The sequence below is a fragment of the Camelina sativa genome, chromosome 12 (genome assembly GCF_000633955.1).
Source record: "Camelina sativa cultivar DH55 chromosome 12, Cs, whole genome shotgun sequence".
NCBI classification, from domain to species: domain Eukaryota; kingdom Viridiplantae; phylum Streptophyta; class Magnoliopsida; order Brassicales; family Brassicaceae; genus Camelina; species Camelina sativa.
Genome location: NC_025696.1, coordinates 6,954,585 through 6,969,040, shown reverse-complemented (window position 1 = coordinate 6,969,040; position 14,456 = coordinate 6,954,585). Strand labels below are relative to the sequence as shown.

The following is a 14,456-nucleotide window of genomic DNA, read 5'->3' as shown; positions in this document are numbered from 1 at the left end:
TTTTTTTTTTCTCTTTTGATTTTTTTTCTCACTCTTGTTTTTTTTTTCTCACTCTATTTTTTTTCTCACTCTCAAAATTTTTTTTGTTACTCTCGATTTCTTTCTTGCTAATGCTCTTGCTTGTGGTGTGAATGAAATAAGAAAGGAAGGTGTGGTATATATAGAGAAATTTGGCGACTGAAAAACGACTGTAAAACGACTCTGATGTGACTCAAACTAACAGTCGCAACAAAACAAAGCTTACCAACCCCACAAACGAAAAAAACGTGTTTCTTTTTGGCCGACATGTTTGCGACTCACCTCAATAGTCGCTTAGTAGTCGCCAAATATCCGACTAACTAATTTAGTCGTATTTTAGTAGCCAAATTAACGACTCGCCGCAGTAGTCACCATGTAGTCGCCAATTTAGCTACTGTTTGCTGACAAAATTACTTTCTTGTCTTTCAGTCGTAAAATAGTCGCTAATTAACGACTACTGAACCAACTATTCATTTCAGTCGGTAAAAAACGACTAATTTACGACTAAGTTTTAGCAGTTGTAAAGTAGTAGTTAAACAGTCGGTATATAGTCACTAAATTTGGCGACTACGAGTTTAGTCGCCAATCGTAGTCGTAAATTGCCTGTTTTCTTGTAGTGTATGTCTTTGGAATTATGAATATCCAACAAAATTTTCATTATGTGTGAGAGCCTCCTTGACCACGAATCTACAAAGTATTCATGACAATAAAACAGCCACTAAGATATATATTTAGAGCTCGGTCATGCATGCGTTCCAAGTAGATGTAACTTGCGAATAATGACAAGATGCATTGATGGACCTCTCGAAGAACAAACTATTTTATGTTTGTGTTTGCCGATCAATACCACTCACCAACTCAATGTCCACTTACCAACTTAAGTTTGCATGCATGAGCCATGCCGTTTCCTCTCCATTATATATCTTATTTATTTTCGAATCTATCTTTGACATTTTATATGTAATAACAATGGATTAATAGTTGATAGCATGCGTTCAATAACATCGATTGGGTTAGTTATTTGTATTTTAAAATACATTATTCGACGTCTACGTCGTTAAGACTTAAGAGACGAATAAATGCTACCTAGTACCTACTTAGTATAAATATAGACCTCTTCGACCAGTTATCTATCACTCATTCAGTCATCACATCATTCTCAAGCGATCGAGAGACTACTACCGTTAAAAGGCGGGAAAAAAACCGTTGAGAGAAACCAAACAGAGTCATAATGGGATCTTTGGCTGAGACACAAATCACTCCGGCAAAAATCTCCGACGAAGAAGCCAACCTCTTCGCTATGCAGCTCGCCGGGGCCACCGTGCTTCCGATGGTTCTAACATCGGCGTTAGAGCTTGACCTGCTCGAGATCATTTCCAAAAACGCCGGTCTCGCTGGCGGGCAACTGTCCCCCTCCGAGATAGCTTCCCATCTTCCGACCAAGAACCCTGATGCTCCCGTCATGGTTGACCGGATCCTCCGGTTGCTTGCGGCTTACTCTATCTTGACCTGCTCTGTTCGTAAGCTTATTGATGGCGGCGTGGAGCGTCTGTATGGACTGGAACCAGTCTGCAAATACCTCACTAAAAACGAACACGGAGTCTCGCTCGCTGCTCTCTGTCATTTGAACAGAGACAGAGTCTTCATGGAGAGCTGGTAAATCTGTTGTCAAAATCTTATAAAATTTCAAATCTACACTTCGAAACATTTTACATGAGATGAGTGAAATATGTGTGTATGAGTACAGGTACCATTTGAAAGATGCTGTTCTTGAAGGCGGCGTCCCATTCGACAAGGCATTTGGTATGGACGCTTTCGAGTACCAGGGGGTCGACCCGAGATTCAACAAAGTGTTCAACAATGGAATGTCGAACCACACAACCATCGTCATGACCAAGATTCTGGAAACCTACAAGGGATTTGAGGGTTTGTCTTCATTGGTAGATGTTGGTGGTGGCATTGGAGTCACTCTCCGTATGATTGTATCCAAGCACCCACACATCAAAGGCATCCTTTATGATCTCCCTCATGTCATTGCGGAAGCCATATCCTATCCTGGTATATATATATGCTTCCTTTTTAGGTATCTCGATATGTTTTCATGGAAACGTTTAATGTCCTAAGATTGACTTTGAGATGGGTGTTTTGTCGGATGATTTAGGTATTGAACATATTGGGGGAGATATGTTTGTGAATGTTCCTAAAGCAGATGCCATCTTCATGAAGGTTGGTAGACTAAACCTATTTTGATTCTTGGTACTATTCTGAGCATAATAGTCATATAAGAATGTATCTCAAACATTTGGTTTTGACATTTCAGTGGATTTGTCATGATTGGAGCGATCAACATTGTTTGAAATTTCTGAAGAACTGCTACAAAGCGCTCCCAGACAACGGTAAAATGATAGTGGCAGAATCTATACTTCCGTTGGTGCCAGACTCGAGCCTCATGACAAAAGAAGTTGTCCACATGGACTGCCTCATGATGGCTCATAACCCTGGAGGCAAAGAACGAACCGAGAAGGAATTTGAGGCCTTGGCCAAAGCTTCTGGCTTCCAGGGATTCCAAGTTGTTTGCAGAGCCTACGGTACTCACATCATGGAATTCCTCAAGAATATATGAACATGTACAAATATCCATGGCGCGTTCTATTTCCACCTTTTTATTTTGCTTCCAAGTATCGTTCTCATTTCCAGCGTTATCTCCTATATTCTGCATATATCTATCTGGCTTGTGTGCCACCATCGTCGTTATTAAGTTGTCTTTGTAGCCGTTGGAAAGTGCATTTCTTTGTAAATGTATTTTCGTGGCTTACTGTGAGTTATGAAAATGTATAAAAAAAGTCTGTTTCATTGTGCCTGATAGCATAGAAACCTAAGGATGAATCTATTCGCCAAAACACACAGATTGTATATTGTTCACTTTCAATGTTTACTTACATCACACTATAAGCTTATTACAGAGAAACATAGGCGCTTATGTACAAGAAACAGCTCCAAGTAACAATTAAACAGAGAAAAACCTCAATGGTGTTGATCTCTACTGAATATGGACATCGATGACTTTGCGTTCGACTTTGGTTTTAGGGATATTGATAAAGAGAACTCCGTTCTTGAGCTCAGCTTTGATCTTGTCTTTCTCACAGTTGTCTGGTAGCTGAAGTCGTGTTCCAAAAGAGCTAACGCTTCTTCCAGACCAAGAATCACTATCGTCTTCTTTCTTCTGCTCTCCTTTGATTACAAGGACGTTATCTTCGACAGAGATTTTTACGTCTTCTTTGGAGAGACCAGGCATGTCAAAACGCATCTTGATCTCATGTTCTTCCTCTTTGATGTCCCATGGTGCACGAATCTCTGACACTCCACTTCCTCCTCTGTTTCTTCCTGAGACAGGCATAGCGTCTTCGAACATCCTGTCCATGGTGTCCAGCATCTGCCGCATTGTTCTCATTGGTGACAAAGGATCCAATAGTCCTGACGTTATGACCAAAAAAAAGAGCATTGTTTGAGTAAAAAAAGCAGAGGAAAAGGTTTCAATTTATACAACAAGGAGAGTTTTTTAATTAGTGTAACGTACCGAAAGGAGAAACGTCCATGGCTAATCGTTGTTGAGGTCTATTTTGTACGTTAGATCCTTCGTTCCCTTTGTGTTGTCCTTGGTGGACAACGTCAATGGAGTTTTCTCTCTGGTCTTGAGCTCTGATTCGATTAGGCATCCTCCGTGGGAAGGAAGCAGAGAACGGCGAAGTGGACTTGGATAAGGAAGAGGGAGATGGAGCGAGAGGCGAAGTTAGAGCCGATGCAAATGAGAGTGTGGAAGCCATTTATATCGAATATGAGCCAAAAATAAAACTGAGCAAAAAAAGACAAGTCTAGTTTGTGAGGTTTTTGTTTTGGATATTTCGTCTTGAGTTTGTTTGGGGTACTATGAGAGAGTATTTGAGAGTGTATATATAGGTTGAGAGTGTATATATAGGTGAGGGCAAGGTGAAGATGAGAAGACGCAATGTGACAAAAAGAATCATCTTGAAGGTTAAAGATTTTTATACGAAGTTTCTCGACTCGTTCTGTGTTTTAAGTTTTTACTTTACTTTTGTGTGTTCGTTCGTTCTCTCGTGTTTCTCAACTTCTCCGGAACCATCTTTGGTTTTCTTCTTATCTTTGTCCTTGTCTTTGTCTTTGTCTTTTTGCCAATCAGTGTTATTTGTGATGTAATCAATAAGAAAACAACAAAATTAGTAAGAAAGACTGGATCCTAGAGTTAGAATAAACGATGATTTTACGATTTGTTTCTTAATAAATTTGAACAAAAAACAAAAATTTCTTAATAAGTAGAACAAATCAAATTATGTAGAATAAAAATTAAACTAAAATCATCAATATGTGTGCTATAATTTGCCAAATGAGAAATTGAAATGGTTAATAAATCTGAAAATTTATACTGGATACATTATATTTTTTATTTTTATTTATATTTATAGATTATTGAATGATTATAATAGACGAAAAAGGTAAAAAAGAAAAAACACTTTACACACATGGAATGGTATGAACGAATGATGACGCAATAGCAACTGTACGCTGAACAGAAACAGTAGTACTTGTAATTGGGTTTTAGAACATTCTGATTGTCTGATATAAGAAGGCCTGTTAAAGGCCCTTCTTTGACACAATCTACTCTTTTACGACGGTGCAACCGAGGCTATTTTGGTAATTACGACTTCTCCATTCCTCGATCCCCAAGTATTCGAGAACTCTCACCAAGGCAAAGAAACAGCTCTGTCGTCGTCGTCCACAAACAAAATCTTCTCGTCTTCTGCAAACATATCCTCCGTTTCTTCTGGGAGGCCTTAATTTCTGGGTTTATTATTCCTTCCTTTAAGATTCCTCTGTAATAATTGAAAAGGTTGAGTTTTTTTCTTTTTCTTGAAGAGAGACATGGGTGGTTCGTCGGAGACAAAGATCTTACAAGAACTTATACTCTACGCGGCAAGCGCTGCTTTCAGCTGCTTGGTTCTGTTTGCGGGTCTTCGTCATCTCGATCCTAATCGTGAGGCTTCTAAAAAAGCTCTTGAGCATAAGAAGGAAATCTCCAAGCGTTTAGGTCGTCCTCTCATTCAGACCAATCCATACGAGGTAATCTTTAAATCTTCTTTATGAATTAATCAAACTTTGAATCCTTAAATGGTTCTTAGTTGGGATTTATGTGAATTGGGTCTTTGGTCTCTCTGTTCAACATTAAAGTTTGGATTTTTTCGAGTTCAAATTGTTTTTTGCGCATGTTGTTTTTGTGAAACCAGGATGTAATAGCATGTGATGTGATAAACCCAAACCACATTGATGTGGAGTTTGGTTCTATTGGAGGGTTGGAGGCCATCAAGCAATCTTTGTATGAGCTTGTGATTTTGCCGTTGAAGAGACCTGAGCTTTTTGCTTATGGGAAGCTTCTTGGACCTCAAAAAGGTGTCTTGCTCTATGGACCTCCTGGTACTGGAAAGACTATGCTTGCTAAGGCTATTGCCAAAGAATCTGGAGCTGTTTTCATTAATGTTAAGGTTTCTAATCTTATGAGCAAGTGGTTTGGTGATGCTCAGAAGCTTGGTATGTGCATTTGCTTCTTCTTTTTTTTCTTAGGGTTTTTGGGGTTATTATCCTGAATGCCACTTTCTTTGGTGTATTGGTTGTGTTTCTAATCTATGAGCTGCTCTGTTCTGTTCCGTTATTTCAGTTGCTGCTGTGTTTAGCTTGGCGTACAAACTCCAACCTGCTATCATTTTTATTGATGAGGTTGACAGCTTTCTTGGTCAGCGCCGTTCATCAGATCATGAAGCAATGTCTAACATGAAGACTGAGTTTATGGCTTTATGGGATGGGTTTTCTACTGATCGTAAGTTGAATTTTTCCACCTTTCAGTTTACTTTACCGTAGAGACTATTGCAATCTAGAGTAGGTTTTAGATGGAAATGGTTTTCTTATAGAAATACTGGTTGTCTTGTAGCGAATGCGAGGGTTATGGTTCTTGCCGCAACTAACAGACCGTCAGAGCTTGATGAAGCAATATTGAGGCGTCTTCCTCAGTCCTTTGAGATTGGAATGCCTGATCGCCGGGAGAGAGCTGAGATATTGAAAGTGACTCTGAAAGGAGAGAGGGTGGAACCTGATATTGACTATGATCACATAGCTCGCTTATGCGAAGGCTATACAGGATCAGACATTTTTGAGCTCTGCAAGAAAGCAGCTTATTTCCCTATCAGAGAAATACTAGAGGCAGAGAGAAAGGGGACACCATGTTTGGTAAGTTTTTGTCCCAAGGAATGTTCAATGTTGCATCCAATATGATTTCAAAAGTACTGATGTTTTTGAGTTTCTCGCATTTTGCAGGCTCCTAGGCCATTATCACAGTTGGATTTGGAGAAGGTTCTTGCAACGTCAAAGAAGACACAAGTTGCAGCAGGGGAGTACTCATTGAGCTCGCAGTCCTCGGCTTGGAGAGGCTCCTCAGGGGAACCAGATGATGTTCAAGCAGCGATTAGTGGAATCTCGAAGCTTCTCGTTTCGCAGATATTTAACCTTCAGTCAGATTCTCAGGATTCACGGCAGCGTGATCCCGAAGACGATTCCAGATGAAATCCCAGATCACTTTTTATAGACGTTCTGGTGTTTTTCATTGGAAGTTTAGAATTTGTCACCTTTCAGTTGTTGGCTCTGTAAAACTTCTTTTTGTTCTTCTTTTATGTTGGTAGGATCATTTGATACGTTTGACTGTATTAAAATGGCTTTGGCCTATGTTCTCACCTTATGGGTAACATTTTTTTATAAATCTGTAACTTTTCCTTCACTTCCCATATACAAATCATACACCAAAATACAGATTTGATTTGTTCGGTCAAGACCCTAATCATAATTTCATAAAATACGAGTATCTTCGATAAAGATTATCGAGTGCACATACCTTATCGATTTATATTACACATTGAAAGCATTAGTGGATCACATGCTTATTAGTGGATCACATGATCAAAAGCGGCTTCACCGCGGTTTCTGCTACCGCAGTGAAAAACCAAACTCTGGGTTTGGTTTGTAGCAGGTCTCTTATTTCTCTTTGCCCTTTTTTTATTTTGGGTCGTTACGCATTCCTTGTCATCCGACCCAAGTTACCCATATTCAACCTCCAAAGCGCCAAGTCTTGCAACTTTATGAATTTGATGATATTTTTAGAAATCTCTAACAATGCTAAAGAAGCTTTGATGTGATAATGAAATTATGGGGCTAGAAAAATTCTCGAAAAATTAGGTTCTAAGATTATTAGATTTGATTAGGTGCTCTCTTTATGAGCCCTTGATTTTTTCTTAGCAGGTTTTAAAAAAATCATCAAAAATATGAGCAGATCATGTCCATTCTCCAACCTATAAGCATCCTTATATGTAAAATCCATTACAGAGAAAAAAATTCTTTCCAACCTATCCCAAAATAGAGATCTCCATTTTTGTATCCATGTTTAGAAACTTTTTAATTTATTTTTCATTATATTATGAATTATAAATTAGTCCCATAAATAAATCATAAAAAACATGAGCAGACCATCTCCAACCTATAATCATTTCTATATGTAAACTCCATTTTAGAGAAAATACCTTTCCAACCTAACCCAAAATATAGATCTCCATTTTTGTGTCCATGTATAAAGACTTTTAATTCATTTTTCAATAAATTATAAATTACAAATTAGTCCCTTCACTTTTATAGATATTCAAATTTTATATCCAAATAAAGTTAGTTATTATTGATTTCATACTTAAACTTATAAATAATATGGAGAAAAAATGTTTAGCAATTCTTAAGCAAAATATAAGCAAATATAAGCAAAGTTTAAGCAATTTTTTTGCATTTTTTTAACACTTCGTAACATTTTTGAGATTTGGTTCTTCTGATTTTGCTTGTGACAGAAATAATTTGATAAAACAATAAAACACCCAATTTTTTACAAATCCCATTCCATGGAAAAATCAAAGATTGATTGTGAATTTTTTTTTAAAAATAATAATAAAAAATTTGATATCGAATATTTGGAACTCTATCGAATCTTAGAAAATTTTAAAGTTGGTAAACTAAAGCCTCTATTTCTCTACAATACTCCATACATAGTAATTTTCCGATTTGTTTCTTCTCTTCGTCTTCTTCGCTTCTTCGTTTCTCTTCGTCGTAGCTCAGTCTTCTTCATCTTCTTCTTCAGAATATCATTCAACAACAATGTCGCACTCGTCTGAAGAATATCATTCAACAATGTTACACAAAATCACCGAAGAAATCTCATAAAATTCTTCTGCACCCAACACGCCAAAAGCGGCTTCACCGCGGTTTCTGCTACCGCAGCGAAAAACAAAACTATGGGTTTAGTTCGTAGCAGGTCTAGTATTTCTCTTTGCTCTTTTCTTAATCTTTGGGTCGTTGGCATTCCTTGTCATCCGACCAAAGTTCTCCATCTTCAACATCCAAAGCTCCAATTCTTCCAACCTCAACGAGTTGTTGGTGAGTTTGAGTTTTGAAAACTCCAACAAGAGGATCAAAGTGAGCTTTCAAACCTCTTCTACGCAACTACTCTACAACAACAATCTAGTTGCTCGGAAATTCATATATCCGTTCAACTTGTTGACTCAAGAGACCAAATTCAGGTTTGTACGATTCGCCTCAGACTTCAGGAGCCTTCATGAAATAGACAAGATGGATCTCCAAAATCAGTTGCAGAACAACAAGCTTGAATTCCATATTCTAGCCATCTTCAGAGTCAGAGCAACTTTGGGATATCTACACTACTCCATTACGCTGCTTGGGAGGTGCGAGATTCAGCTTGCATCTCCACCAAACAGAGTCCTTCTTACTCATCACTGCACCACAAAAAAGAAGAATTGAGAAGAGTTAGTATTTTCTATTCTCATTTACTTTGTGATCTTTAACAGATGTAGAGAATTTGAACTTCTTTGGTGTTGTTGTTGGATTTGATTGTTTTGTATGATCGGTTATTGAGTTAGAAACAAGTGAACATTGTTGTGAGTTTCTGATGATATTAAAAGTTTTGGAGGATTACGAGTAATAGCTCTTTCTACGACTGGTTACTTTTGTTGTGGCATTGATGATTTGTGTTGCAAAGAGTTTGGTTCAGACTTATACACCATACAAATTTTGAGTGATGTGGTGTGTGAATACATCAGAGGCTGAGTTGAGTTATATCCTCTGTTTACAAGCCTTTACTGGTGGTGGTGATTAATTAGTGCTTCTGTCTTGAATCTTGAGGGATGCTCTCTTCGTCCTTTTGAGTTATATCTGTTTACAAGCCTTTACATGAGCATGGCACCTTGAATTCCTCTGGCTCGTCTAGATCAAATTAGTAACCATACATGCACATCCTTCTTAAGAAGTTGAAGAGGCAAACCACATTGTCTATCAGAAATTCCACAACAAATGACTTCAGAAAAAAATTGTTCCAGATATAGTGAGCATACCTCCATTCATATAACGAGCACTTGCAACACTGAGTACACGAGCCGTGTATTCGTTTGCATATTGACACATATCTGAATTCCATCAATACACAGAAGGTTCAACAGATTACTTTTGAGTGCATCCGAAATTAAACACGGCAAGTTAACATTAAAACTAACCTTCACAAAAATTTACTTGATGGAATACTCAATACTTAATATCCCAACAGTTGGTTCCAATTTTTCTTTACTTGCAAAACATACTTTAGGCTGAAACCAAGCACACGTCACATGAACCCACAACATTCCCACAATAGTTGGCTTCAATGCAGCTCCTATCATCAGTGAAAACAACATCGAGCCATACATATTGTTAAAGGGCAGCAATGCCATATGTTCGATATAGACAATATCTTGTCAGGGGAAATAGGCAGTTGAACATACTTTATGAAGCCATCTTTGAAGGAAATATGTAAACCTGCCATGAGGAAACTTTTAACTAGCGCCATAGCATGCCTGATGCATTGCGATTTGGCATCTGACGAGAAAATTTGAGAAAGAAATAAACATCTTAAGTTGCTGATTAACAATGATAACAAATGTTGTTACGGAAGTCGCCTTTAAGTATTCCATGGAACATAACCATCTTCCGTTTACATGAAAGATAAAATGGTAACCGCTGGCTGAAATATCTCATCTTCAGTAATTAGCAAACAAAGAATAAACAGTACCTATTGTAGATAATAATCTTGTTGTAGTCCCAATCTTCAACCCATTCGGAAACTGCACATCGTTCCGTTGTCCACTTCTCTTGGTACAGTTTTTGTTTTTTAAAAGGAAGACTTCTTCTCATCATCGCCATAGACAGAGGGATCAATTGAACAAAAATGAAACGAATCACAATCAATAGGATACAAAATAGAGATATTATTTTTTCATATGAAGCTTATAGTTTGATATGCTGTTTCCAAAGTTAGTCTCAAATGAGACAATGAGACAACAGACCTTGGACAAGCTCTTCATCATCAGGGAGGGATAATCACTATTCTGCATCCAACTTCACGAAACATCTGTCAACACTCTCTCAAGATAAGATACACCTCACTTTAATAATCGAGAGAATCTATCTTTCTAATAATCGACTGAGCCGAGACTTCATCAAAGGCTTCCTCAACACACACTGATCTGTGGCGGCTGCTCACCAAAACCTGACAAATTTGGATTCGACTCTTTTGCCAAGAACTCAACAGCACAAGACGCAAGTCTCGGATCCAATGTGCTTACTTTTTATAGAAACTTCTTTAGCTCTCAAATGCTTATTTAAATTCGCCAATTTTTACAAATATGAAAAAATTATAGAATAATAATATAAAATTGATATCGAATCTAGGGCACTCACTCTATCGAATCTTAAAATTGGTAAAGTGAAGCCTCTGTCTCTTGAAGATTCTTCCTCTTTCTTTACGATTTTGAAAAATCAAAACCCTCTGTTCCAATTAGCGTTTTCCATACATAGTAATTTTCCGATTTGTTTCTTCTCTTCGTCTTCTTCGTCTTCTTCGTTTCTCTTCGTCGTAGCTCAGTTTTCTTCTTTATTTCTTCTTCATCTTCTTCTTCAGAATATCATTCAACAACAATGTCGCACTCGTCTGAAGAATACTCCCTCCATTTCAAAATATAAGATGTTTTGAGTAAAGCGCGCAGATTAAGAAATAAACACTTTAAAAAAGTTTAACCAATCACAAACAAGACTGCATAATATAATGTACTAAACTAATCTAAAAGCTACATAGAAAGTTGAAAACATCCTATATTATGAAACAAAAAAAAACTTCTCTAAACATCCTATATTATGAAACGGAGGGAGTATCATTCAACAATGTCACACGAAATCACCGAAGAAATCCCTCAAGAAATCTCACAAAATTCTTCTGCACTCAGCATGCCAAAAGCGGCTTCACCGCGGTTTCTGCTACCGCAGCGAAAAACAAAACTATGGGTTTGGTTCGTAGCAGGTCTAGTATTTCTTTTTGCTCTTTTCTTAATCTTTGGGTCGTTGGCATTCCTTGTCATCCGACCAAAGTTCCCCATCTTCAACATCCAAAGCTCCAATTCTTCCAACCTCAACGAGTTGTTGGTGAATTTGAGTTTTGAAAACCCCAACAAGAGGATCAAAGTGAGCTTTCAAACCTCTTCTACGCAACTACTCTACAACAACAATCTAGTTGCTCGGAAATTCATATATCCGTTCAACTTGTCGACTCAAGAGACCAAATTTGGGTCTGTACGATTCGCCTCAGACTTCAGGAGCCTTCATGAAATAGATAAGATGGATCTCCAAAAACAGTTGCAGAACAACAAGCTTGAATTACATATTCTAGCCATCTTCAGAGTCAGAGCAACTTTGGGATATCTACACTACTCCATTACGCTGCTTGGGAGGTGCGAGATTCAGCTTGGATCTCCACCAAACGAAGTCCTTCTTACTCATCACTGCACCATGAAGAAGAAGAATTGAGATGAGTTAGTATTTTCTATTCTCATTTACTTTGTGATCTTTAATAGATGTAGAGAATTTGAACTTATTTGGTGTTGTTGTTGGATTTGATTGTTTTGTATGATCGGTTATTGAGTTAGAAACAAGTGAACATTGTTGTGAGTTTCTGATGATATTAATAGTTTTGGAGGATTACGAGTAATAGCTACTTCTACGGCTGGTTACTTTTGTTGTGGCATTGATGATTTGTGTTGCAAAGAGTTTGGTTCAGTCTTATACACCATACATTTTGAGTGATGTGTTGTGTGAATACATCAGAGGCTGAGTTGAGTTATATCCTCTGTTTACAAGCCTTTACTGGTGGTAGTGATTAATTAGTGCTTGTTTCTTGAATCTTGAGGGATGCTCTCTTTGTCCTTTTTATATTACCACAGAAAAATATTTCAGGCTCTTGCTTGTCCAGATCTTCTTTTGGTTTATGCATGTTCATATTAGATATCAAGAATCGTTTCTCTCTCGATCACAAGAATCAGAGAAACTGATAACTATCCTTACCGATCGATGAATTCTGCTTATGTCACTCGTCGAAATTATTGTTGTGAAAAATAAATGAAATTGGATTTTTTCAGGGAATGGTGAAACAAATGAGTTGTGTGTATACAAAGACGCATACTTGGATATGAGTCAAATCACTTTTCTTTTTTAAAAATCTTCCTAGATGTAAATCTATTGTTTATGGAGCAAATATATATGTAGAAAAAAAAAGTTTTGCTTGGCTTCTTCTTCGTCTTGGTGTTGTAGCGTTTGAAGTAAGTAAAAAAACATCTACCATTAACTCATGAATTTCCTGCAGTTGAGGGGGNTGGAGCTCTAAAAGGAGCAGAGGTATGAAATGAAGGGTCTCAAAAGTCTCTCCGCCTTATTTGGACGATGACACAAAGACCAAATATGGAAGTGAATTAATTTAATTGGATTTTTCCAGGAAATGGTGAAACGAATGAGTTGTTGTTGTCTATACAGAGACGCAAAATAGATAAGAGCTAAAATCACCATTTGATCTTTCTATCACCTATAAATCTATTGTTTATGGAGCAAACATATATATATAGAAAAAAAGAGAACCTTGCTTGCGTCTTCTTCATGGTGTTGTAGCGTTTGAAGTAAGTAAACAAGCACCAACCATTAGTTCATGAATTTCCTGCAGTTGGGGGGTTTACATGAGCATGGCACCTTGAATTCCTCTGGCTCGTCTAGGTCAAATTAGTATGCACATCCTTCTTAAAAAATTGAAGAGGCAAACCACATTGTCTATCAGAAATTCCACAACAAATGACTTCAGCAAAAATGGTTCCAAATACAGTGAGCATACCTCCATTCGATAACTAACCCGAGAGGCACACATGGGGTGATTTTTTACTTAGAACACTTGCAACACTGAGTACACGAGCCGTGTATTCGTTTACATATTGACACATATCTGAAATCCATCAAAACACAGAAGGTTCTTGCATTGTAGCTTTTCTCACATGTCTTTGTCAATAGAGTACTTTCGAGTGCATCCGAAATTAAACACAGCAAGTTAACATTAAAACTAACCTTCACAAAATTTTACTTGATGGAATACTCATTATCCCAACAGCTTGTAGTCCCAATCTTTAATCCATCTGCAAACTGCACATCGTTCTGGTGTCTAGTATGGTTTTGTTATTTTAAAAAGGAAGCGTATATCATTATTTGGTGGTCAGGAGGTCTAAAGAGTTGCAATTCAGGACGCCTCCATTTGTTATCAAATTAAGAGCTTTATCATTCGAAGAGGCACTTTTACAACACTTGACTTACCAAATAATAATACACTAGGATATATCCCGTGCTTAACGCACGGGTCAACATTTAAAAAAAAAATTATAATATAATAATAAAATTATTATGTTTTTTTTAAAGTTATTTTGTTTGAGATAATATTTATTTTAAATTGTTATGTAAATCTATTAGTCTATTTGAATAATAATTATTTTAGAATATTATAGTATTTTATTTTTGATGTATTATTACAGTTTTATATTGTTTGTTTGTTGTATTTACATCATTATTTTGTGAAATATAAAATAGTAATTTTAATATTATAATTGTGAACAAATAAAAATTATTAATTTATCATTTATATAAATTTAGTTTTACCAACCTGCCAATGTGGAAATTAAAACACACATTTTCATACAATGAGTAATATATCTTCGTTTAAAAAAATTCAAATTACAACATATGCAGAAAAAAATATGCATTTTAAATTATAAGTATTATATGAAAATTCTAAACAATTTGTAAACAAAATAAAATAAAGATGATAGGAGAATCATAATTTGAAAAGTTAACAAAATCTTCGAATTTAGTTATTAAAAATAATTGTATTGTATACTTGGATATAAAATCTTAGTTTTTAAAATTCTGATTGGTTTATATAT

General features: G+C 36.7%; 3 protein-coding genes and 1 long non-coding RNA gene across 5 annotated transcripts; 2 read left to right on the top strand and 2 right to left on the bottom strand.

The window, feature by feature from the left end:
- On the top strand, positions 1,250 to 2,641 carry LOC104730602 (flavone 3'-O-methyltransferase 1-like). The gene is made up of 4 exons (XM_010449791.1): positions 1,250 to 1,674; positions 1,766 to 2,076; positions 2,180 to 2,244; positions 2,339 to 2,641. Exons 1-4 carry the CDS (start codon positions 1,250 to 1,252, stop codon positions 2,639 to 2,641), a joined length of 1,104 nt encoding a protein of 367 aa, XP_010448093.1.
- On the bottom strand, positions 2,889 to 3,964 carry LOC104730601 (25.3 kDa heat shock protein, chloroplastic-like). The gene is made up of 2 exons (XM_010449790.2): positions 3,596 to 3,964; positions 2,889 to 3,492 (listed from the first exon to the last, which is right to left on the bottom strand). The coding sequence occupies exons 1-2, from the start codon at positions 3,840 to 3,842 to the stop codon at positions 3,059 to 3,061; spliced, it is 681 nt and encodes a 226-aa protein (XP_010448092.1). The 5' UTR covers positions 3,843 to 3,964; the 3' UTR covers positions 2,889 to 3,058.
- On the top strand, positions 4,727 to 6,856 carry LOC104730600 (ATPase family AAA domain-containing protein 1-like). Its single transcript, XM_010449789.2, has 5 exons — positions 4,727 to 5,154; positions 5,319 to 5,619; positions 5,747 to 5,905; positions 6,017 to 6,312; positions 6,400 to 6,856. Exons 1-5 carry the CDS (start codon positions 4,957 to 4,959, stop codon positions 6,643 to 6,645), a joined length of 1,200 nt encoding a protein of 399 aa, XP_010448091.1. The 5' UTR covers positions 4,727 to 4,956; the 3' UTR covers positions 6,646 to 6,856.
- LOC104730599 lies at positions 8,124 to 10,867 on the bottom strand. Of its 2 annotated transcripts, XR_758490.2 has the most exons (7): positions 10,503 to 10,867; positions 10,229 to 10,342; positions 9,942 to 10,035; positions 9,678 to 9,832; positions 9,519 to 9,590; positions 9,104 to 9,425; positions 8,124 to 8,903 (listed from the first exon to the last, which is right to left on the bottom strand). It is a non-coding gene; the product is annotated as an uncharacterized LOC104730599 (long non-coding RNA). The 2 variants fall into 2 exon arrangements; XR_758489.2 differs by lacking the exon at positions 10,503 to 10,867 and having other exon boundaries at positions 10,229 to 10,494.

Bases quoted from the DNA above. Each gene is read 5' to 3' on its own strand.
- LOC104730602 (XM_010449791.1), top strand. From the start codon at position 1,250: ATGGGATCTTTGGCTGAGACACAAATCACTCCGGCAAAAATCTCCGAC. The intron at 1,675-1,765 runs GTAAATCTGTTG...GTATGAGTACAG, and splicing joins AGAGTCTTCATGGAGAGCTG to GTACCATTTGAAAGATGCTG. The intron at 2,077-2,179 runs GTATATATATAT...CGGATGATTTAG, and splicing joins GGAAGCCATATCCTATCCTG to GTATTGAACATATTGGGGGA.
- LOC104730601 (XM_010449790.2), bottom strand. From the start codon at position 3,842: ATGGCTTCCACACTCTCATTTGCATCGGCTCTAACTTCGCCTCTCGCT. The intron at 3,493-3,595 runs GTACGTTACACT...TCATAACGTCAG, and splicing joins CATGGACGTTTCTCCTTTCG to GACTATTGGATCCTTTGTCA.
- LOC104730600 (XM_010449789.2), top strand. From the start codon at position 4,957: ATGGGTGGTTCGTCGGAGACAAAGATCTTACAAGAACTTATACTCTAC. The intron at 5,620-5,746 runs GTATGTGCATTT...CCGTTATTTCAG, and splicing joins TGGTGATGCTCAGAAGCTTG to TTGCTGCTGTGTTTAGCTTG. The intron at 6,313-6,399 runs GTAAGTTTTTGT...CGCATTTTGCAG, and splicing joins GAAAGGGGACACCATGTTTG to GCTCCTAGGCCATTATCACA.